The sequence below is a fragment of the Tetrao urogallus genome (assembly GCF_951394365.1).
Source record: "Tetrao urogallus genome assembly, chromosome: 1".
Classification (NCBI taxonomy): domain Eukaryota; kingdom Metazoa; phylum Chordata; class Aves; order Galliformes; family Phasianidae; genus Tetrao; species Tetrao urogallus.
In genome coordinates, this window is record NC_136813.1 from 80182877 (window position 1) to 80209610 (window position 26734).

The window sequence follows — 26734 nt, forward strand, 5'->3', positions numbered from 1 at the left end:
TGCAATACTGTAAGATGTTCAAGGAATAATGATTTTTAACCAGATGATCCTTCTTTTCTCTGTTCTACTGCAATACAAAAATATCATATCCCTGGGAGAAATACTGATGGTGGAATTCATCTTATTTTGATCTACACATTCAGAAGACAGGCAACAACACTCCCCCTGCAAAACACAGAGGCACGCATTTCTGGAATTTAATTCCTCCTCCTCCCTCTCTCTCTCTCTACAGATCTGTTGAACTAGATTCAAGGTCAATTTTTTTTTCTCTTGACTACGTTGCTAGGTTACATGACTAACTTACATATTATGAAGCTTAAAATTTACACAATTAAAGACAGATGAGATAGTTCACAGTCTAGTCTGGGGACCAATTTTTAAGACCAAGTGACATCAGTGATAGAGAACTGACCAATTCTGATTACCACACATTTTGTTAAACATAAATCATGGTGCTCTTTTCAAATGTATTGGCTGAAAGTTTCAAACAGGAATAAAGTGAAAGCATCTCAGATGAAGTAAGTTGCACAAAATGTGCAAGTGTGAACCTCTGTATTCACAGAAAAAGGTTAGCAAAGATTGAAAAAAATAGCAGCCTCCACTGCAAGACACTGGTACAACAGGAAGAACTTTTAGAGTTTGTACTTTGAAATACAGCTGTTTACAAGTGCTTGAGAAGATAAAAAAGTTAAAAATGAAGTTATCTGCAGTCTGTATGATATTTAAGTCTGTAAGCAAGTTACTGTATTTTTAACTAACTAAAAGTTAATTAAGTTAATTAAAATTGACATTATCTGTACTGTGTTATACAAAATCACATAATCATAGCAGGTTCCTTACAGGAGGTTGAGCAGGAGAGTGTCCTTGTGGGTTCTGAGTATCTCCAGAGAAGGAGACTCCATGACCTCTAGCTTGGGCAGCCCATTCCAGTACTCTGTCACCCTTAACATAAAGAAGTCCTACAATACTTGAAATGAATCATTCACATTCTTTGAAGATCTATTTGAGTTTGTAACGCTTATTTAACTTACAACATATGTGTCAAGAGTCAGTGCTTAATGTTTTCAGATGCTCAGTTAAAAGGAAACTGTTAAGTGCAGTGCATTATGCCCAATATACACTAGACTATGTACTGTAGAGAACGCATACAGAAACGTCTTGAAGAAGAGTGAGCACGGAAATATTTATAAAGGACTAACAGAAATGTATGTTCCGCAGGTGTTTCTTTAAGGGTGATAGAGTGGAGAAATACAGCATCATTCAACCTTCAACAGATCACTAAATCACACTTCCATCTGCAGGCTGTGGTGATCTACTGTTATTGCACTGTGTTGTAAAATAAAACAACCTGGACTACCGGCTGGCAAAACATCAGTAAAAGGTTTACTTCTGCTCTTCATGTGCCTTGGTGTAGAACTGTATTTTCTCCTTTTTGACATTACTATTCTACACAGTAAAAGAAAAAACAAAACAAAACAAAACAAAAAACCCCTGATACCTCAATTTTCTTTTTTTGGGGCCAGCTATCAGAGGACAATTTGAGTTACATACGTCTGCCTACTAATGATGGAAACAGTTTACACTTCTTCCATGAGGATCGTAGCACTTCTGCTTCTTTCTGACAAAGAAGCAACTGCAAAACTTTATGGTAAGATTTAATTTTTCTTACAAAATACAGTTAAACTCTTACTACTAACTTTTCTTCAACTGCTTTAACTTGAATTGATAATGAAGCAATCATAAAGAGGTAGGATAATTTAACCTCTGGCAGAGTGGAAGCAGTAAGAGATGTCACAGATATGAAGAGAAAATGACTACCAATTTTCAATTCAGAAATGTAACATGAAATCCTAAAAATAACTCATCTTTGATAGCATTTTAAAACACAAATTCAAAATAAACCCTATGAAGTTATTTTTGGACTTCTGCTTAGAGAAATTTCCTTCCAGAACATAGCAATTTATATTTTATAGTGACAATTAAAGTTATTATATGTTAATACATGATTGATTATCAAATTAACTCCGGAATGCCTCTGAAAACTCTTTCGAGAACACTCTGAAAACCATTCTCTAATTCATGATCTGAAATAGTTATTCCAAGCTAACAGAATGACTTCTTATAATATTATCTGTATATAACTCCATCTTTGAAATGACTTCTGTGTAGCAAAGACAAGAAAGCTGCAAAGTGCACCTAAGGACACAGCTACAAAACCAGCATCTGAATTTCTCCAGAGAACAGAGTTCAGATGTAGCTGACTCTTAACCAGAGGCTCTTGGTTCTCACTGTTCTGGGTAAGGAACCAGGTAAGCTTTGATGTAATGCTACAGAATTTTGAACTTGAAAGATTGTCTCTCAGGTTTTTTCTATTATTTTGCGCTTTTGTCCTTCCGTGTAAAGACTAAGGGACAAGCCTGATGAAAAATCAACTTCTAAAAAGACAAAAGTAGCCTTCTAGACATCTCTGTCTGATCTTTATCCCTGACAATACTTCCATGAAGACAGCTGAGTTGGAGAACTGAAGAGGAGGAAAGATTTTGTATCACTGAAGGAAAAATTTTTGAATGAACAAGAAAAAAATGCCCTTCTTGGGGCCTGAGGAGAAAGCTCAGGCACCATTGCACTGATGCAGCCATCTGAAAAAGATTCCCACCACTGCCTGGGTATTTTCTGTACATATTTATTCACTCACGTTTATGTTTTGACATTGTGATCCAGTGATCTACTGGGATGTAGGAAGGAAAACCTAGAAAACTACTTAGATGTTCTGCTAAGCAAGATGCAATTGTTCTGTTTCTTGTTTTTTTTTTTTTTTTTTTTTTTTTTTTTTTCCCCCCAGAACGTTTTTCTATTGTAAAACTGCAGAACTTGAAAATACATTATAATAACACATTTCTGGTGTTTATGTACTTAAGAAAATGAATGTAGCAATAAACAGAAACTATTTCAGAAAAACAGATGGACTATTTATTTTAATATTGTTCATTGGCTGGCTTGTTCCTATTCTTATCACAGTTTTCTTAAAAACTTTCTCTTTGGGAGTCTAACAAAAATAATTTAAATAAATAGCGTTTTCCTTTGAACTCATCTCTTTGATATTGAAGACACTAAAGCAACTGAAAAGCATATATTTGAATTTAGACTGTTTGTTTTTTAATTTTCTTTATCAAAGCACCACTGATATTTAATGAGAAAGAAGGAAGAAAGGAGGAAAGTTATATGTATCCACGATGTTTCAGATCAACATTATCAACACTGGATATTAATCCACCATGTCTTCTGCACCATTATTTATCACACTGAGAATGGTTTCAAAAAGCAAAGGAAATATTGCACACCAGAGCACAAAATCACATATGTACTTTAAATAACTTCTTTTCAAACAAGCATCTGCTGATATCAGTGCAGATGACCTATGATATCACAGAGGAAAACCCATCATTGGCCTTTTGAAACTGAACAGATCATCTGAATTCCTTTAAAAACTCATTTAAGGTTATGTTTTATGTTATTGTAAGCAGTTCATGTTTACTTGGGATTTCTTACCCATTAATAAATTTTTAAGTAAAACAAATCATTTTCCAGCGAGGAAATGTTAAAAATTACTAAGTTAAAGAAAAGGGAATAAAAATAGCACACAACTGTCACAGTCGACACACAAACTATCATTAAAGATGACTTGTAGGAACAGAGTAATGTTCAAACAACATATATATATATGTTTAAATATATATATATATATATATTTAATAGCCCTTAGTCTGAACTTTAAATACTTTATTTCCCCAAAACTAAATTATTTGAACTCACAGAATGATTACAGTCTAATTTTCTGTATGATTTGAGTAATGTTCCAAGAAAACATGGGAGATAGGATTTAATAATTCCAGTATTCCCATTAAATAGAGAAGTCAGAGAATGAAGAAATCCTAAAATCCAAACCAGACAGACAGAAATGGTCTGTTATTCTAACAGAAGAAGGAAAGAGGTTATTGTTCTCATCAGGTCCTCTTTACGCTTCACAGTCTATGATTCTGTGAATTATGTTTTTCCTTGGATCCCAAAACATTTCATTTTTTGAGATTCCAACACAGTCAACATTGCCATGTCACATAAAGCATATTCATTACTCAGATATAATTTGTTAAGATACAATCTTGGCTTTCTAAGACATTGAAATGCAATTAAACCTGATGATGAAAATAATTGAGTTCTAAAGGCACTGGTTTTCGTACCCTTAATTACTGTAGAAAACTCAATTTAATAAGACTATAAAATGCACTGATGGCATTACATGAAATCAATTAGGACTCACAAAGGATACTATTAAACTGTTAGTACAGATTTCATTTAAAACTGCAGCCTCTGAGGGTTGAGGTTTGTGGCCCAGCAGAATAGCGATTTGCTGCTGTTCAAGAGAAATAAGCCCCAGTTTCTAGACTGGAAAGCTTCCCTGGCAGCATTTACAGTTCTAATTGCATCATCTCATGTTAAGTGGCAGTAAAACTAAATAAACACCTATGTAACACATCGTTTTTCCTTCCCTAAAACCTGGATCTGAAACAGTACTCACATCACACAAAGATACTATGAGATAGACTCGAAATATCTGAAAAAAACCTATTGCTGTATCAGTGTATTTTAACACATATAGAACTACTAAAAACAGAAATAAAAAAAAGATGACAGTCATTGTCCAGCAAAGTGATATTTAAGTCAGAAGAAGTGATAACCAAATCTGGATAGCATCTATATAAGACAGAGAAAGGGTAGATTGCCTACTGTTTCTTATCTTGATAATCTAATACCATAATATTAGTTGTAAAAAATCACTGTATCTTGTATATGTAATTACTATTTACTATTCAGGTTTCAGATTCCTTCAGAAATCTGAAATTGAATGAGTTCCCCACAGTAAGGAATTAGTGGGATTGAAATAGTCCTGCTGCAGAAACACTGTAATACAAAAGGAAATATAACTGAAGATAATATGAAAATGCAGAGTAATACTTAACGATCATTAAGGAATATCTACAGAACTTGGAAGAAAACAGAGATCTAGTTTTATATATATATGTTTATATATATTATATATATATATAAAATGTTATATAATTTAACAATAAATAGATATTATGAAATTCCAGAGCCAAATTCAGTGAGTTCAGGAAACATTCACTCAGTTCAGCAGAACTCAGTAAGTGTTTGATATAAAAACCTTTCAGAGAAAATCCTAACTTCACTGAGAAAACTTCAAATGGAATGGGACATTCTGTGGTAGTTCTACCATTACTACCTTAACTCTTTTTTTCAGATAAATTTCAAAAGGTAAAAATTCTTAGCAGACAAATTCATCAAAGAGCAATTCTGGGCATTTTAGACAGGCTTACGTGCACCAGAACACTAAGTTTGGGAGCGAGGAGGTCTGACTATTTGTGTATGAAACACCATGGCACAAGTGGATACACATAAAATTTCGCATGCTCCTATGCAATTCTGACCCTATTCCAAATGTAACTCTTAAACAGCACAATATTTGTGACGCATTCTTCCAGTTCAAAAAGCTTTTAAATAATCATTAGTTGATTGATTAGTTGAAAATACACCTGATTTGGCTTGTAATTCATCTTTTTGGAATCACTCATATAAGAGTCTATTATACATTCCAAATAAGCTATCCAAGGCTAAGGGAGATCTATCTTATTTTCCTAACATAGTTACACCTGTTCTCAAATTTGTTCATAGAAATGGTTTCATAATTCTATTTTCAACTCACTGAATGAAACCAATGAAGTACACCATAACGTCTTTTAAGGAAGCATAGCTTTATATTTCTGCTATTTAACTAACAGATAAATTCAAAACAGTCTTGTATATTACATGCATCAATGAACATTGAACTAGCTTGTATGTGAGATGACATTTCAAAATATCAGGGTTCTTGAAGCCTATTTTCTTTGTAGAAGGAACTTAGCTCACCTTTAGTAATAATTCCTTTCCACCTAGCTGGTATTTCTAAATAGAAAGCCTACCTCTTGTCAGCTCAAAGCCCCCAGAAGTGATTTTATTTGACACAATAATCATCATTGAATCTTAAGATCAAAATCTGTTTGGCAGTCTTCGTTTTAGTTCTGCTTTCCCAATTAGCTGAAAAATTTCAGTCCAGATCATCTTCCAAAAAATATGTTCACATTTACAGTTTTTCAAAGGTGAAATGGCATGGCAATACATTCTAAAATACTAACTTGATAATCATTTTATGTAACCATCTCTAGTAAATGAGATTTAAGAAAAAAAAAGTAGCATACATTTAAATGATCCTGCAAAAAATAGATCCCATCCATTACATGGATATGAAAAGCCTCAAGAAATATCAAGAGTTAACTATGGATATTTTTCCAGATGGATAGTTTTGAAAAGAAAAGTTCAAAAGAATTCCAGCCTCTCTCTGCACTATCTATTCATTAGAAAGATAATAACATAGCTTTTAACTATGGTACAGTTAAAAAAAAAAGAAAGTAACTTTTGATTCTGAGAGAAATGAGTAGTAGAGAACATTTTAAGAAGTTAATAAAGAAACAGTCACATATTTGGTCACAGAAACAGAGAACGGTTCCTGTAAGTCCCTTTCTGGTGTTCAGGTGCCTCTGGATGACTGAATGATCCTATGGCATAACAGCCACTCCTCCCAGTTGCATCATCTGCAAACATGTAGAGGGTATGTTCTGTCTCTTCCATGAAAACACTAAGGAAGATGTTAAATGCTAATCTAGGATCAGATCTTGCATAGACCTTAGAGGTACTTCACTAAGGGGGCCTCCAACAAGTGTTCACGACACCAATCACCACCTTGTCTGGGCCTGGCCATTCAGACAGATTACACAGAATCACAGGAATTGGAAGGGACATCAAGAGATCATTGAGTTCAACTTTCCTGCTAAAACAGGACCCCTACAGTAGGTTGCACGGATAGGCATCCAGATGGGTCTTGAATATCACAGAAGGCAACTCCATAACCTCTCTGGGCAACCTATTCCAGTGCTTTGTCACTGTTACTGTAAAGAACTTCTTCTGCATGTTTGAATTTCCTACATACAAGCTTTAGGCTATTTCTTCTTGTCCTATCACTACACACCACTGAAAAGAACCTGGCCTCATCCATTTCTCATTTGACTCATCTCAACTGCGTCCAGTTCTGGGCTCCCAGTACAAAAAAGACAGGGATCTCTTGGAAAGAGTCCAGCGGAGGGCCACGAAGATGGTGAAGGGCCTGGAGCATCTCCCCTATGAGGAAAGGCTGAGTGAACTGGGTCTGTTCAGCCTTGAGAAAAGAAGACTGAGAGGGGACCTGATCCAGGTCTATAAATATCTAAGGTGTGGGGGCCATAGTGGTGAGGCCAGTCTCTTTTCAGTGGTACGTGGAGACAGGACAAGGGGAAACGGACATAAGCTGCAGCATAGGAAGTTCCGCACAAATGTGTGCAAGAACTTCTTTACAGTGAGGGTGATGGAGCACTGGAACAGGCTGCCCAGGGAGGTGGTGGAGTCTCCTTCTCTGGAGACGTTCAAGACCTGCCTGGATGCCTACCTGTGTGACCTGCTGTAGGGAACCTGCTTTGGCAGGGGTGTTAGACTCGATGATCTCTGGAGGTCCCTTCCAACCCCCACAATTCTGTAATTCTGTGATTTGCCTCCCACTTCCCTTTGGATATTTATAACATTCACCAGACCCCCCGTCAGTCTTCTTTTGTCCAGGCTGAACAGATCCAGGTTACTCAGCTTTTCCTCACATGGGAGATGCTTCAGGTCCTTCAGTCCACTTCACTGTTCATATTGATTTTTTTTTTTTTTAACATCCTAGCACTACAAATGATTCCTAGAAATCAGATTAGAAGAGGTATGTCAACAATTAACAGGAAGAAAATTAAAGTAAAACATTAAAAATCAGAAACAGGTTCTCTCAACATAATCATGAGAAAGTAAACTAAGTTTTTATTATTCTTTATTATTATTAAGCTTGTCCTCAAGTAAACTCTAGAGAGAGCTGCCTTGTATTGCAATTAACAAAAACAAAGTTCAACCAATATTAATACATTCATTAGTTATGCACAGGTGAACCACAGAGAACTTGTTAACCTTCCTATTCAAAATGCAAACAAATAGATGTATAAAATGCATTACTGATTAAAGAAAACAACAGCTTGTAGCATTACTTAATCTATTCCATTCTGCCTTTGCAGTCAGGTATGTGTGCAAGACAGCATACAAATAAGCCATAAAATTGTTCTTCACTATTAAAATAGACCATCAAAAATTCCATGTTTTAAAACAGCCATGGATCTCTAACTTTTCATACTTTACTGAATTACACAATGTACAACCTTATTTTATCTACAGGTTAAAAATACTAAGTGTTTAAGAAAATACACATTTTCAAACGTGGCATTACCATGACACGTTGTTTTTATGGATTTTTAACATGTTTATATGGCATTTTGATTTATTGGAGTAATTCATATAGTTCTTTCTCGACTATGCATACCTTTGATCTAAAATGAAGTCGTTATCTGTTATCCAATGCCTGCAATAGTCTGTCTCAATTACTTGAAATGCTTAAATATTTTAAAGAAAACTCTGTGTTCAAATCTGGTTGTCTCATGTGCCACAACTTACTCGAAATGACAACCTGAACAAGTGCAGCTTATTTATCTTACTAATTTTAGTAGCCCCAAATATCAAGTAGTGACAGTATTCTAGCAAATTTAATATGACTAGTTCACTTGACACAGTCTAAGCTAACCATGTCATACGTGTAGCAAACTGCTGATGACACCACACAAAATGTAATAATATTCAGTTACCTTTAATATTTATGGCTAGCTAAATATTGCCCCTCCACAGACAGACATTACACAAAAAAATATACATTTAGAAAGTGAAGCCACATAAAAATAATGAAGTACTAAGCAGCTGCATTTCAATCATTCTTGGACAAGAACAGAAATGAAGCCCTCTATGTAATATGAGTACTTAGAGAGAGATTTCTGCATTCATGCGTAAATGCAAATCTAGATTTCTTTAATAGGTGTTTTATGGTCCAATAAGAACCTAAGTACTTTGGAAGATGTACTTGCCAAATTTGTATTAGAATTGATTGAAAAAAAAAGATGAAAATGACAATAAAGCAGTATTTTTACTATCCACAGGTAAAGTCTCTACACAGGAAGCTATTCAAGAATCATGACAGGGAGGCAAAGTTTTGCTGCAAGAATGTCTTGGATAAAACAAAATAGATTGAAAAAATATACTCAAAGAAAATATTGTTTAATCTTGAACACTAGGAGCTTGTGCTAGGGAGATGCACTCGGTTTTTCTTCAGTGCATTAATTAACCATTAGGAAAAGGGTCTGAAGAGCAAAGTGGAAAATTTACTTTGGTTAGTCAAGGAAGAATAATTGGATAATTTCAGATGGTATGAATTATCAGGAATGTGACAGCATAAAGATTCAATATAGATGTGTCCCAAATACCAGCCAATACAAAGAACACTGTTAATACTATTGGGTTCTGAACTACCTGTGGCTTTGAAGAAATTAAGTATTTAAACTCAAGACCAACTGCTTAATGAAGATGTGAATAAACTCCAGCACCTGAAAGATTAGTAGAACCAAAAAAATAGGCATTAATCTTATTCCCATCTTTAACTCTGTTGTACACACTCTTCACTGGAGATTGTTGGTGTGGTCACCAAGAATGACATGGAGCTATTGGATAGGTCCATAGGAGGGCCATGCAGATGATCGGGGGGTTCAAGCACTGCTCCTGTGAAGAAAAGCTGAGGGAGCTGGGCTTCATCAGTCTGCAGAAGAGATGGCTCCATTCTCACTGAAGTTTTCCAATACTTAAAAGGAGCTTATAAGCAGGGAGGGGACTTCTTACATGATCTGACAGTGACAGGACTGAAGGAATGGTTTAAAACTAACAGATAATTAGTTTAGATATTACAAGGAAATGATTTACTTAGAGGGTGGTGAGGTATTGAAACAGGTTGCACAAAGAAGGTGTGGATGCCTCATCCTTGAAGGCATTCAAGTCCAGGCTGGACCCTGGGCAGCCTGATCTGGTGGGTAGCAGCACTGCCCATGATAGAGGGGTTGGTATTATATCTTGAAGGCCACTTCCAAGCCAAGCCATTTTATGGTTTTATGAATTCCTTTCCATCCTTTGGAGTAAATCCACACTTATGAGACTTATAGTTCAGCCATTACAAAAAACCCCATCCTTTCATAATCAGTTAGAGTATATAGCTCATAACAAAGCAATAGAGATTATTAATAATTAACTAAAATAGGTGAAGTATCAGTCTTAGCCATGTTCTAAACACTATGAGTGATCGAAATTACTGAATTCTCCACCATTATTAAAAATAAACAGCAGCATCTCTATTTTTTTTCTAAACAAACGAACAAAACAAACAAACAGCAACAAAACAAACCACAGAAATCCTAAGTTGTGTTGTTGTGGAGTACAACTAAGACCAAAAAAGAAATAAAAAGAAATAAAAAAGAAATAAAAAATTAGACTAAGGTCTAATTGTACTTGAATTGATAAATAAAGAAATATACAAATAATACTAAAGAACATGAAAAAGAAAAAAAAAGAAAACAAGATAGTAATAAGAGGAAATACAGAAAGTGGGAAATGGGTTTTGCAAGCATAGCAGTTGGAGTAATTCCAATAAATCTGCTTTAACCATATATTAAGTCAGGTGAACAAATGGAGCCTCAAAGGTACAAAACACATTTTAAAGAGATAAAAATAATACTTAGAAAAAAAAAGTGGACCTGTATCAATTCCTTGCCACAGGGCACTGGTGTTCTTAGCTGATACATATCAGCTACATAACTGATTATGTCTTTTGTACAAAGGATGAATGTACAGACATGTCAGCTAAAATGGTAATTCCAGGACCTACTATTTCTTATCATTTGCAGGAGCTATTATTATAGTGTGCAGGGGCATATAATATTTAGTGGAAGATAAGGAGCTCTGCATTTTAAAATTTGTCAGGGAATGTAGCACAGTACAATTAAATTTTGGGTAATGGTAAAGATGTGATGCATACTGAATGCTAAACAAGGTGAACATGCCGCACATTTCCTTTTCACAAGTTCCTTGCTTCCCTTCCATCTCCCTTTGTAGGTACCAGGGATGTCTTAAAAACTTTACCCTTAGATCTATGGGTTTAACGTCACCTTTCAACAATGATTTCTCACCACCCATATTTGAGGGAATATAAGAATAGTACATTTCTAACTCTGTTTTGCCATTTCCTTCTGCTTTGGCCAGGAATTTGACCACAGTCGTCACAATTTGCCCCTCTTGCCACCGATTCATATCCAGAAAGAAAAAAACCATTGTCCGCTGCCAATTCCTTTGTTAGTTTATACAACAAAATGTGTGGTCCAAGTTGAAACTCAGAGAAACAGAAAAGGCAAAAAATACTTTTATAAAATAGGCACAGTTGGTGACAACATCAAGGAGATCAAGGATTTAGCAGACTCAATGGTTCTTTCAGTTAAGAGTGTGACTGACAAGGCTGTGAGGGGAAAGCTTCCAAAGCTGTCTGTATAGGAGGTGATCAGAAGCTAAACAACAGTGAAATACCAATGCCTGTAATAGCAATGGAACAGTCTGTAAAAAAATTCCATCGAAAACACCAGGAGAAAACTAAACAAGGACATCATGAGAATAATAATGCAAACAAAAAATGACAACTAAGGTCAAATTCCTTTGTGCTGGCACTCTGCTAGTCCATCAGCTTTATTAATTTCTGTTCAGTTGTTTGTTTTAAAGGACATGAAGCCTGATAAGATGCCTACTGAGGGGAAAGGAAAGACATTCATTTGTTGCAATAGGCTCTGGATGAGAACAATATTCAGTTTGCTAATTTATCTGCAGACTAACAGGAAATAAAGATTGGACTTGCAGGGCACAGAGCACTAGTTTCTTTTGTTGATGAAACAGAGACCAAAACTCTCTAAATTCTCTTCTGAAAATCTTACCTTTAAGAAAAAAACAACACATTTGTCTTAATTTCCTAAAGGAATAAGTACAAAAATAGACACTTCTGTTTTCTCTCACAAAATCAGGCTTACTCGTAGCTCCCTTAGTACATGGCTCCTCCTGCTTCTCCCATGGATGCAAAAGAATAAGAATTCTAGGGAGTGTTTCCATATTAAGCTGTGAATATAATTCATGTTAGTGCATGAAATTGCTCTCCACTTAGAATGCTTTGCTGTAAACTATTTAAGGATTTTGTCCCCTTGGGTTGCACTATAGCATGATAACTGTTTCATTTGCATAACAAAGGAATACAGTTTAGCAGACTAAATACAAACAAAGCAGTAAAATTTACTTTCACTTGAGTCCAAAATAAAAGCAAGAATAAGAAAAATAAATGAAAATGGAAAAACGTAACTGTCTGAGCAGTAAGGAATGGTCTTTCAGATATTCTACTTCAGGTTCTTCTGCTTAGTTTAAATAATTGACTTGCTTTCAGTATCTGAGGCTAAAGGTCTCTTTGAGAAATGTCAGTGCTGTCATCCTCTAATTTTCTGCAGTGAAATCATTAGCACTGGATTACAGTTAACAACCTAACCCACTAAATTGTAAGCCAACTGAATTCATAAGTCTAAAAAACCTGAGCAAACCAACTCTGGAACAAATAAGTTGAACAAAATGAATTTAAGAACAATGCCACTTTTCTCTTAGAGGTTATTTCTGTTTGCTTATGTGGACTCAGCAAAACTCCAGATGATCTATTGCCTTTCTGGGAGTAATAGAGTTTCTTGCTCACAGATGTATCTATTCAAGTATCAGGGGCATTCAGTTTATTCACACTGGTATTAAGTTTTAAGAAACTTGTCACTGAAGTCCCCCAGATTCTTTTAGTAGAATGCAGATGCTACCCTTTTCTGGAATAACTCAAGAACACTTCATCTTTTTTTTTTTTTCCTCCCCAATACTCAAACAAATTCTCAAAATCTTAGGAATATGATCATAAAGGTAAAAATGACCAATCATGCCACATTCTTAGTAGCTTTGCTTTTTCAGTTCAACCTATCAGACTTTTGAAAGCATTGCACATCCAAGACTTTCTTCTCACAAACCAGGCTTTGGTACCCTCAGCTGACTTTGAATCTTGGGTCTGCATACTGGTGGCAGTGCTACAGAAAAAGTGCAGACAGCTGAGTGGAAAACAAAGTAAGGTGAAAACTGAAACACAACCAGACAAGATGACTTTCAAGAAGTCAGCTCCAGATGGCATTTATCTCCTTTTATATATTATCCTGTGAGCAGTTGAAATGTCATTGTCTATACAGGTCTTGCGAAGAAAAAAGGACGCGACAGTGATGTCACTGCTGACAAACTTGAGATTGTATTTTCTATGCAAATATTTGTTTCAGAGCATAGACAGTTAGTAGACTGCCTTTCACATAGGTAACAATATTTTGTCTATCATCATAAAACAATCCTTCTCCCTACATATCTGTATTTGGTTTAATCTTTAATATATGTAGAAATGCTGAGGGGTGATATTTAACACAGTAAAACATGAGCAGTGTTTTATACAAGCATTAACAATGGAAGGAAAAAAGCAAAAAAACATCTTAATCCTTTATCTTCAAAGATACTATTATTTTACACACAAAAGTCTTAATATTTTCACATCACAGGAAGGTTAATGTTGGTAAATTCTTCATTACAGACTGCTGCAGAGAAGCTTTGGAGAAGCACAGACTGCTACATTGAGGAAAGGAAGCAAATGAGTTTCATGAAAATGAAAGAAGTTCTGCACCTTTTTGTCTGGATTGAATGCTTTTTATAAGCAAACAAATGACAACAATAAACAATGCAACTTAGTCTCTCCTCCTATTCAAAAGAATTGTCAACAGGGCAACATTAGTTCTTCATATATGAGGATGTATAAAATTATTTACCCTTTAATACAATATTGGATGCATTATCTGAGACTGCAAAGTCTTGATTTCATCTAACAAGGTTTTTCTTTTATGGACCGAATAAAAGAATTCAAATTCTTACAGAATCAAAAATAAGCAAAGATCTCAAAGACAGTATGTGGCAAAACCATAAACTGAAATTTATTTTTCAAAATTACAAACTGAATCAATATTAACATGTACTATCAAGGCCTCTTACAAAACAAAATGATTGCTCTCCAATTGCAATGCTTTCCAGCAGTCTTTGCAGTTTTAAATTATAATCTATTGTTAAGCTGCTGTGAATAACAAGTTTTGGCACGACATACTGGCTGTAAAAGGCAGTCAGTAATGTATCTACTGTCTTGAGTTTCACAAATTGTTTCAAAGACAATCAAAAAATCATCAATATGAAGAAAAAATAAATGTTATTACACTGTGGCTTGTTAAAATCAGGATATTTACATAGGACACTTGACCAGTATCCTGTTTATCCTAGGTCTTATGTTTGTATAGATTTCTCGCTCACATTCACACTAATACAGCTCCATAGCCAGAACAACTGCAGACACAGAAGTACAAGCAAGGTTCCCATGCTCACTAACACTTTTAATTTGTTTGTTTCACTGCACTCAAATAATGCGTGTCTGCAGAAAGAAATTTAATAGCTGTTCACGTCCATGGAATTACACTGATTTTAGGAATGCAGTTCAACCCTCAAAACAGAGAAAGAATGGAAAGAAAAATACTGAGCTGGCTTAGAGAATCTAAAAGAAGGATATGTTCATTTTTTTTTTTAAATAGAAGTATAATCATTCTTTCTTATCAGCAATCCAAGCCTAAATGAACAAACGAAACCTCTTTAGAGATGTCTTTCCAAAATAGTGCAGGTACGCTGCATAGTTCTCCAGTAGAATGGCCAAGCCGTCTCTCTATATACAATATATTTACATAAATGTGTATATATGTATATAAACATGTACATATGATTTTCAGTGCTCATGCCCTGTAGTAGGGAAAAAAGCTACTTTTTACAGTTTGACTGACATGTGCATTCTGTCTTATCCCAGGAGCCAGAAAAGCATCTTGAGCAGTAAAAACTGATAAACACGTGACAGGCAGCCAGAAGTTCCACTGACACTGAGCATGGGAACTTGTAGAAGATACAAATATTTGAAGGTGCCTGTTACACAGTGCTGGGTTGGAAACCTAAGTGATTCTCAGAGAATGTATGCAATTACCATCATAATATATGCTCCATTTAAGAATGATCTAAGCACATTTTTAGCTTAACATTAAAGTTAGTGAAATTTATTCCACATTTGGTGGATTCCCAAGAATGGAGCAATTTTAAGCATGTTTTCATATTTTATACGATAATTCACATAAAATGTGTGCTTACAAATGAAAGAAGCAACATAAAAGTACCATAATCCAAATTTTCACATGTAGGAAATGAATAATAGCTGTTTCCTTCATTGTGCTCTTTTCTCTTGAGAACGTTTTAGTTCAACTGTCATATTTATTTTTGTTAATTCAAGCAATATAGCTTGCGTTCCCCTTAATTGTTTCTGCTTTAAAAATACAGTCATTTCTTGGCAAGCTAATGCTTTTAAAGAGAAGAAGAGGCCTGTTTACAAGTCATTTTAGCTTTCGCCCAATTGATCTGTTCATGTGCCTTTAATTTCTCTCCACACTATCAACAACAAAAACAAAAAAAGGAGCTTTGACTGAAACAAAAGTGAAGCCACAAACACTCATGAACTCAGCTAATAAAGAAGTTAGAATGCTATTTGTTATATTTCAGTGTTATAAAACAGAACAGTAAGTCTAAGGGTAAACATACAGCAATAAGCTGCAAATCTATTTAAGCAAAACAAAACACAAGCTGACAGATGTTGCCTTAATGACTGAAAAACTTGCTTTGGCTGAACTATTGGCAACAGACAAAGAGCAATACTGCTGCAGCTTGCCTGCCTGTTGTTTTACTGAGCTGGTACATGGGAAGGACGGTCTACACTTTTCACACCAGCACTCAATTTTGATATTAATGGCTAATTAGAGGTAAACCACATGAAAACAGTGTCATACACATTGATTCTTTTCTTTTCAAAAGAAAACATGCACAAAATAATTAGGTCATTTGAATTAAGGATACAAGGGGATGAAACAAAACTCAGCACATGAATAAGCACTGATAAATTTATTTCTAAAAAACATCAGAGACAAGGCCAAGACTATTTGGAATATATTTCTACATCACTACCAGGTCACTGAATGACCAGAACATTTACCTACTTGAGGTCCAAGTGAAAGTAGTACTCAGTGATATATCTGAAATTGTTGGATAATCAGCTAAATGGAGAGCTAGCTTTTCTTGTAGCCTGTGATAAACAGTTCAAGTCTCCTTCTTCTATTCAGAGCAAATATTACCGTATAGATTATAAAAAAACAAACAAACAAACAAACAAAAAAAACAACCCAAAAACATCAAGACAATCTGTTGAGAACTGAAGTGAAAGGTAAGAAAAACAAAACAAAATAGGACAAAGTACAAAATACAAATATTAAATTGGCACTTAAGTCATCTGAAGACCCACAGAGTCCATCTTCTCTTTCACAAAGTTGCTTAACAAGACATCCTGAGGATGTTTTTTCAAGAACTCACTCAGGAGCTTCTCAATGGCCAAAAAGATTGAGTACCGCTTGGAAAAAAAGTGATAAATCCACTGGTTCAGAAGTGCTCCTAAGTTCAAGCCTTCTGCTAACTTCAGTCCATGTTTAACAGCTTTTCATGAAAGACAAACATGACACAGCCCTCAGAAAAAGCTTATCAACTAATGTTTGCAGCCTACATTTGTCAAGTTCCCAAATCCTGGGAAATCTTGGGAACATTATATACAAAACACTTAATAGTAACCAAAACTTACAAAATCCTAGTTTTACAGTTACATCTACAAGCTTAATCCTACTGTCTTGTACTTAATAAGAAATGCCAACTCAGTTATCTAAGCAGCTCTTTTTTAAGCCATGAAATGTTTACTCCAGTAATTCATCAAACACACAAGCTGTGAACAACTCTGGGTTTTGTAAAAACTTGCAAGGAGTCTCTTGAAGGATTTGTAATCTCTGTTAGCCTATAGTACTCAGCTGATTGTGTGTGACAATGGCAATCAGCACATTAAAGCAGCATAAGACAGACTTGCATCTGTGCTTGAACCATCAACAGACTTACAGATGCCTTCCTAGCTATAATAGCTACCTGAGCAACCATTGCAACCACAGCTAGAGCTAGCCTTGAGAGCTACAAAGCTATCTCACCAAGCAGCAGCAGTAGTTCTACACACAGGCAAATACAATTCCTTTCAGTTCTGACATCTAACCATTCTGACCAATTCATTTACCTACTCACAGGGTATAGTTTTGAGCATGAGATATCCAGCCCTTCTCATGTAAGAAACCATCCAGCCAGTTTCTTAGGCTGCAGATAATATTTTTATTAATATTGTTTTTTAAATATAGCTACTACCAATAAGGCTAAAATGGCTACTGCCATTTAGCCATACAAGCTGTATAATATATAAATTGTACAATTACAACATACATAAATACAAGCAAAATACAAGCACACTAAATGCTTACACTAATTTCTCAGTTTAGGTTCTTTTTTTTTTTTTTTTTAAAGGAAGCGGTTTTCTTCTAGTAAACATCAGCATTATCTGTTTCTCATTTAAACAGATTTTTAAATCAGTTGCAAGCCTGCTTCAGAATAAATGTTTTTAGTCATTGATGATTTAAGTAACTTCCATAATGCAAGATCATCTGAACTTATTGTATATTTAACGAAACAACTTTTCTGGCTTTGCCAATAAACTTTAATTAAAGCATCTTAAAAACTAACACAGTTTTTGTTTCAGTTATAAGCTATAAAACTTAATCCAAGATACTAAACTGATCAAAACAACTTTAATTTTTGTGTATCTTATCCAGTGTACAATTACGTACCCCCCTTTTACTACTACAAAGGAAGTCATTTTTATCTGAGGAGCACCCTGATTTTATAGATGGAATATTGGATGATCCATGATTTGGTGACAAGCTCCAAAAATTGCTTTTTGTAAGGGATTGCTATCTACACGAAACACTGCAAGACTATGAAATGTAATCAAGAATGTGATCAAGGATCTAATAAAAACTTCCTTGACTACAGATTTGCTTCAAAGCTGCAGGACAACATTTCTACTTTGAGCCCACTTCAATAGAATATGCTGTAATTTTCAGATTCAGTTTATGACTCCAACAATATCGCTGTAGTAACTGTGATGCAAAGATAGTACACTGAAATATGGTACACTTCATTTTAAATGGTTAAAATATATAACCCATCAACTGAAGTTACCTAGCAACTGCTCATAGAAGAGGAGAATTGTAAGAAGGCAAATGTTATGTGAGACAATTAACTGGCATTCCAAAGACACACGTCTACAAAATATGACAGAAGAAATGTCATCATTCTTTACCTTTTTAACTGCGTCCATATTATTCTCAAAACTTTTATCGCCTATAATCTCCAACTAAAAGCAGGACAATGAATGTTAGTGAATTTTAACAACACACCTAGTGACAGAATGCATTTCCTACCTCTTACAGATTGTAGCCCATGTTGCATTAATGTTATCTGTCATCAGTTCTACTTTTCTGGTGTCATCTGCTGAGAAATCGCGGAGCAGCTTAAGTGCCACGTCATTCACCACTTCTATATTCATTTGCCACTGTCGTATTTCTTTTGAAAATTGCTGGGGAAAAAAAAAAGAAAAAAAGAATAAACCTCAGATTATTTTAAAAGAATTACACACATACTATGATCATTACAATAGGAGGTGGGTAAGTTGCACCACCAATATAAAAAATAAAACAAGGACTTCCTCAGGACTGACAGCTAATGTTAGATTCTTTTTCTTTTATTTATTATTATTATTATTATTTAGGTCTAAGACTGCAGGACTACTGCTAATCTCTGAAGGGATTAAGCATCAGAAATACTGTATGTCAAATAAAACATGGCAGCTCATATAGGTAAATGTTAGCAGGCTGATTGTTCTTTTTTTGGACCTTAACATGTGAATGCATTATTAATTCTTCTACTTGTGATACTGAAGAACACAGAGATGGAAAATATAATGAAATAATATGCTCCATCAAATTTTCTTCTTTGCAGTGTGAAATAATACTAAAGGTTTAATAAATAATGCCAATGCGTTCACATTTATTTCTTTTTAATGTATTATCTAAGTGCATTGTTTATGTAATTAGTGCCATCTACTGGAACAACACAAAATCTGCAGTAAAGCAAAATTCTACTGGAAAGCCCAATAGTATCTTCAGAATGCTAATTTATGATTTTTATTATTAAAAAAGCTTTTTAGATTTTAAGCATTCCTTCTTTTCTTTCTCTCTTCCCTCCCCTGTTCATCTTCTCCTTTCTGCCCCAGTTCCTTCACCTGGGCCAGCTACCTCACTGCAGCAGCAAGCCAGGAAATCTGGAATACACTTTGAGGCAGAAACCAGATTTTGTGTAGTTTTACTGTTAGCTTTTTACCTCAGAGAAAATTTACATATAAATGCACTGAAGCCAGGTATTCAATCCATAATGTGCAACAACAAAATGAAAGAGAAAAGAGAATCAATGTTCTACTTGTACTTTTGTACTAGGCAAAAACTACAACTAAGCAATCAATGGGACAGTGCAAATGAAAGGAGATGGCTGAATTTGCCAATAGAAGCACTAAGTTTCATGTAAACACTAGAGGCTATCTATCCCCCAAACCACAAACAATAACACTTGACTCTCTTTATCAGTGGGCCTTAATAATCAAAGTTAGGAAATCTTTACAAAGAACAACTGTTACTCTCATTTCATGTACAAAGGTGTACTCATAAAATACTGTTTTGGTTCTGATAATGAATTCTCCACACAAAACTGAACATAAACATGCAGTCTTTGATTAAACAGTCCAAACACTAAATAAAAAGTAGTACGTTCTGAATATTTTGCATACATATTCTTTCATCTCAGAAAGTCTGTAGGTTGATTTCGTTTAAGATTGGGACTGATAATGATGTCACCTTTGAAAAGCGTATAGCAGGAGTTCTGAAAGTTTTATTCTTGTAATTTTTTTCGCCTTCAAAGCCTTTGCCTGTTAAAAGGTGCTTCATCATCTTTAGGTCCCCTCCAGAATGTGAAACTGAAAACATCTATTTCCTCTCTTTCTTGTGTTATTCCCCTCCATGTCATTTATTATGCACCAGATAACCTCAAACACCAAGACAGCAACCTGATTATGTATTTTGAGCAACAGATTTTGTTTTTATCAATCTGACATTAGGAAGAGCCTACAGACTCTTTGAGAACCACCTGAACATGTTAAATGCAGCTAAGATAAAGCTGCTTAAATAATTTTTGTAAGTTATTCTCTCATGTAAAGTATGGAGCTGTAGTCAGGAGCACTGATAAATATATCAAAAACGACCAGCACTCCTTTGGAAAGGATAAAGGCAGAAGGTGCTTTAGAAATAGTTTTTTACCTCCTTCCCTGACAGAATTATATAAATTTGCAGTTGTTAATATTCATTTACACATAATAAAGTTTATAAAAACAAAATTAAATAATGTTTACAGAAGTTATCATTTCAGGTTTGTAGGTCTTTTATAGCAAGTATCCATTCTATAGTTACATCTATTAGTCTTTATCATACACTTTCACTCCACCTCACATCATATATGCACACTACTACTTCTTTCTAGCCCAAGGCATTTCTTCAGTTTGACGGTTCCCTGCTTTACAAAGAAAAGTTGCCTCTGCATTTTTTCTTCTGTATTGTAGACTAATGGCCAGTAATTTTTACTTTGAAAATAAGTTTTGTCTAGTTCCATGCAATGTTTACAGTCTTACAAAATGTTCCAAACCCAGTTTTATAATAAAAAATACAGAAAGATCCATTACATGGCTATTTCCAAAAGCATTGATTCTCACCATTAACTTCAACACTAATCCATTAGCTTCCTGATGTTACAACACCGGATCATCACTCGGGAAAGAAATTATGGATATATAGAGCCTTGTAACACAAATATTTTGGATTTTCTACTTTACTGGAAATTGGTATGTAATTTTTCACCAACTTTGATGAGCGTACGCCTTGTTTCAACTCTACTCTTTTTGCACACACCTGAGAACAATGCATTGAGGTAAATGTTTTACCTGCCTGTCCTATCAGACTCTTATTAAATTCTATCTTACATAACTGTAATGATTTTCTTTTTAATAATTGAATTCATGGCATTCTGGGATATCAAACTAAAAAAGAAAATGGGAAAAAAAAAAAAAAAAAAGAAAAAAGAAAAAAAAAGCATTAGTCCTTAGCAAATTAGCTCTGAACTAACTTCTATCTCAAAGGAATCATAGTTTTAATTAGCAGCTACACTGTCTGTAGTTCCTTTTCTTTTAAACATCAGTAATGAGTGTGTCAAATTCTATTAAAAACCATCACTGGGCAAATATAAGCTGGCTACAGATTTTACTTTCATGCTGGAATTGTAAAAAATAAATAATCAAAGGACAGGTGTTGCTGAATTTACTCATGTATAAGGATGCACTACAGAAAAGCATTAACACGAACACTGACTTAGAGTTCACCTAGAGCAGAGGAAAACTCAATAGCAATTAATAAAATGACAGCTTTGTTTTCATCGGAACAGCAAGCCAAAACACAGCATATTTACTCTACTTATTTAGGGGACATCAAAATATATATGTTTGGCATGGAAGCCTGGAAAGCATTTATTCTGAGGACTTGATATATTTCTGGGTCCTTCAGTTTTGATAATGGCAGACAGAAGAAATATAAAGCTGTTAAATTCAAATAAGATTTCAGTTTTGCTTAGAATTCATGACCCCTTATCTTGAGCACGAACACAACAGCTGATGCTGTCACTTTTGAGAAGCTTTCATGAGGGAACTGACACAATAGGAATTACTGGCAGACAAAGATAATTCATTTATGAGGACTTGTGAAAAGAAAAAAAGGATTAAAAATGAAAAAGAAGATTCTCTAAGACAGAGGTGAATACTTTTCAGATTTGTGGGAGAAAATCAAACAAAGAACATATGCCTGGAATAGCAGAGCCTGTGGATGTTCATATCATCATGAGGGCAAAGCAAATTAAGTAAAGACTAGTCATGAACCTGACCACCTTTAACAGCTACATTATAATTATAGTCTAATATCAGGAACTGGACACAGTGTGTAATATTGAATTCATATAAGGACAGAAATGGCATAAGGTACTGATATCCTAACTGCTGCTTCTCTTTTACAGAAGAAGTAAAAAGAATATTCACAGAATACCCTTTCAAAAACCCTGTTCATGCAGAGATACATTCTATGAATGAGTATACAAGTATATTTTCTCTACCAAGAGATGAAGAAGAAAAAACAGCATCTTTTTTTCTTTGCTTCACTAAGCTTTAAAAAAAAAAATTCTATGATTTTTCATAAGGCATACACACTTAAATGAGCATCTTCTCAATCTCATACATGCTTGTTAAGAAAAAGTACACAAGAAATTAATCTCTGAAATAACATTTTCAATCATTTAATTGTGTAATTCATGTTTAAGACATAAAACACTCAAGACACAGAAGACGTAAGACAGTTTGCAGAAAACAGCTGTATTTTTTTTTAATAATTGTGTCTCTGTTGAGGTTGGACATTGGCTTTTTCAAAGCTTTTTTTTTTTCTCCTTTTCTTTTTTTCTTAAACAAAAAACTGGGCAGAGGCTTGAACTCCATCTCTGCTGAAGTTCTCTGTGCTGAATGACAGTAGTACACATAATCTCTAATTATTTCCTATACATTAGTGAGGAATTGTCATTCTTCACCATAATCCAATCATCACAAGCAATGACCTTTATGGTATAATCTTAAAGAAGAAAACCATTTCCCAGTCCAAAAGCAAAATGATGATGAAAGTTTTAATGTTTCCTACAGGCAAAGAAACAAGAAAAAATAGCTGATTTTGTATCTACTTCTAACTATCAGAAATGTAATGACTAACTGATGATTGAGATAGCTGAATACCAACCATGGAGTTACACACACAGCAGCAAAAACAGGTGATGTGGACCTCACTCCACTATACTTCACAGTGGTATAACAGCCTTAAAAGAATAAGGCGAGTAAGACTGATGAAGCCCACAAACTTTAGCCAAATGCCTGAGTGGTAGGAGTTAAAATAATAAAAATAATACCAGGTCAGAAGAGTAGAACATACCAGAAAACATTTGTGTAAGTATTCTCCCGAATAACTGAAAGGTAATGTTCCATTAACATGAAGGCAGAACCCAGGTTAAAAGGCTATTCAACTGATTGGTTTCAATCTTGTTTTTCCCCAAGCAGAAAATGAGATATTATTAATCTGAAACAGCTGTTCTCAAAATTTATTCATGAGAAATGTCACCAAAGTATGACTATTTGGTTAACAAGAAACTTTAAAGCTGATGCAATAGTTAGGGTTCATCTGAATTGCTTGAGGTATAGTTCAGCTAATTAAGTTAACTCAGGTTCACATTTTAACAAAATGTGCAATATATTTGCCAAAGTCATAAAATTAGCTATTTCAGATTATTTGTAATTAATAACCTGCCAAGGTTGAATTGAGTGAGATTATCTTGTTGCAAATCAAAAAACACTTGATTTTAAAATAGCTTGTTGTAGTTTTTCCTTTTCTTTCCTAATTTTAACTACTTCCAGGCAACCTATACAAATTCCCTGTCAATGCAGACAGAAATACCAATATTACAGTGTCTCTAGTCTGCACTTCCAGGGCCTCAGATAAGGCTAGTGTACAAAACAGATGAGAAATACTTCTGCTGGTGAAGAGATTTTTTTCCTGCAATCAGCTATTTCCTATGACTTACTAGACCAATTTCATTCAAGAAGTATGTGACATACACTTGAAAATTAATTTCTTACTAAATTTTTGTTAAAAATGGGAAGGGATAAAGGACTTATCTTAGAGGTGCAGTGTTTAATATTTAGAGGACATTTGCTTTAACAATCTAAAGCAAGCAGACGCGTTTTCAATCATCTATCCACATTTTGATTATTTATCTTAAATTCCTATTTCTTAATACTGACCTTAAGCTCAGTGTTCTGCTTTTTCAGAGCTTCCACAGTATAGGAAATTTCTTTCCATGACTCAAGCTTTGCTTTTGCTTGTTCAAGAACCTGTTCAGCTTCTTGTTTAGCTTCCAGCCACTGTGTTGAATCCTTTAGCATCTCATGAAGCTGTTGTATTCGGCTTTGGAGGTATCCGTGCACATCATCCCACTGGCTCTGTATTTTTTCAACTGGTGAGACATAAAGAAAAAACAAAAATTGAGTAACCTAAAAGCCTTTTCTTTTTTCTTTCAAAATGGAGTAAATATTTCTAGAAGTTACCATATTGAAGAGCTCTTGTACTTTTCAGCTGTAACTGCAACTAAGTTCAGTTTAAAAAGAAGTGCAGATAAACTCTTGTAGGCCATACTGAATGATTGTATGATGAATATTCTGTGTTTTGACACATGAAGACAAAAATGCCTGGCTCATGACTCGAACAGCATTAAGAAACACAATCACGTTTGAGAAGTAACAACTGCAATCATCTTTAATTCTTACCAAACAAACTCAAGGCTTAATAATTTTGAAGAGCAAGTCCTTTAGGGACTCCAGTAATTTTGTTTAAAAGATTTGTCGCAAGATATAATTAATGGTTACATTTTCCTAATGCACTAAGGCAAATGTTAGAAGAGTGCAAGGGCTGTCTAAAACACTATTTTAAGGAAATGTGATTGTGGTGAACACAATAATCACTAGTAGCATAGTAAATCTGCCACGTAAAGCACGAGACCTAGTCTTCCAACAAGACAAAATATGACCAGAAAAAAAAAAAAAAGCACAAACACTTTAACACTTTGTTCTACAAGAAGAAAAGAAGAAATAGTTTCTTTTTAAAAACTACATAAATTTCCTGAGTTGAGTCAGCATGAGCTACTTTTCTTTAAGACTAATTCACTACACTAAAAATTCATAGATCTTTTAGGAAAGGGAACAGAGATTCCTAGAATACTTGAAAGCAAATGAAATTATTAAACCAACACAGCATCATAGATCCAACAATGCATCTCACATTGCACAGCTGATTCCAGAGTGGTGGAAGCTAAAGACTAAAGGGATGAGAAATGCATCAGCAGGGAAAACAGACCTCCACCTATTGGTGCTGTTCATTTCTTCTGGAAGAAGAGATAAAGATCTCTGCAGGGACTCAGCTCATGTTCAGGGAATAGGAAGAGAAATGATCAGTATCCCCTACTCAAGCCTGGGGAAAAAGTCTGCGAGTAAGCACATGTGGCAGCATGATCAGGTCAAAGGAAATGCAGAACAATAGCACATCTTCGTATCCACATTTCTTCCTCTTCATTTATTAAATTAATTTTGGAAACAGCACAATACTGTAATTGTAAGAGTCAGTATTCAAAACTGTCTCAAGAGGATTCTTAATTTTTCAGTATAGCATTTCTTTACCAAACAATCTGCAAAGGGACAATCTGAAAAATACAGCATTTTTTCAGGCTTAAGGAAGTAATTTAAGTTTCTTTTATCAATCTATGTTGCCATTATTTGAATTTATTATTACAAAATATATTTCAAAACTAACAAATTGAGTATCAAAATGAAAAAAAAAAGATGTGCAACAAGCAGAAATATATGCCATTATTTAAAATGCCTACAAAATTCAATACTCCCATTAGTCTTTCATATTTAATAAATGAATAGTATAGCTATTTTTATAGCTGCCAACATTAGTACACTCAGTAGAACACGCAGTAGTACTCACAGTATGCTTATATAAGTCTGACAAACATCTTGCTAATAAACTGTCAAGATAATATGTTATACAAATTAAATCTCGGGGGACCTTTTCCACATCGGGTTATTTCTAAACCATACTTTTCCTAAACAACACAGTGCTCCAGCTGAAGTCCTCATTTTACTTGATTCACACAAGTTTTGCACTTGCTTACAAGAAAAGCGTCCCAGCATGGCTCACTCCAGCTGCTCCCAGTTCAACACTAAAGTCCCACAGATGAATAAATAATTTCAAGGCAGTTATTTTTTTCATCAGTTAACAGTACTGGTAACTAGCTGTTCAACAGTGACTATATCACTAATGTGGGCAAAAGACATTTTGCTGAACTGTCAACGATCTTAGTAAGCCATTAGAAGAAAAAAAAAAAAGGGGGGGGGGGGAAGCATTTAAAGCAACCATTTCACAATCTGGTTATCACTGATTTAGGATATAGAGGGAAAAAAAAAGATCTTGGGGAAGGAGGCTACTGACTTAAGATTCAATTTTGTATTTTTTACAAAATTTTGTTACACCTTTTTTTAGTAAAATAGATATAGCAGAGAAACAACAAACAAAAATAAATTGCGCTTTCTCTATTAAAAGTTCCTAGTATTGATAAGACAAATATAAATCTGTTCCCTGAGAGTTCACTATGTTGTTTTTAATACAACAGCAAAAGAAACAACAGAAAAGGAACGTGAGAAGAAGTCAATCACAGGATAAATAACATTCACATTACAGTACATTACATTGAGCCTACGCAAAGATGAATAAAG

At 34.6% G+C, this 26734-nt stretch overlaps 1 protein-coding gene across 1 annotated transcript in view; it reads right to left on the bottom strand.

The window, feature by feature from the left end:
• The window catches only part of DMD (dystrophin), a gene marked incomplete at both ends in the record, with an annotated part of 1041552 nt that overhangs the window by 238726 nt on the left and 776092 nt on the right, over positions 1 to 26734 (bottom strand). The window contains 2 exons of the mRNA XM_079549062.1: positions 18648 to 18802; positions 24206 to 24417. Of these exons, the coding sequence (XP_079405188.1) occupies positions 18648 to 18802; positions 24206 to 24417 (367 nt within the window). The remainder of the gene's footprint in view (positions 1 to 18647; positions 18803 to 24205; positions 24418 to 26734) is intronic.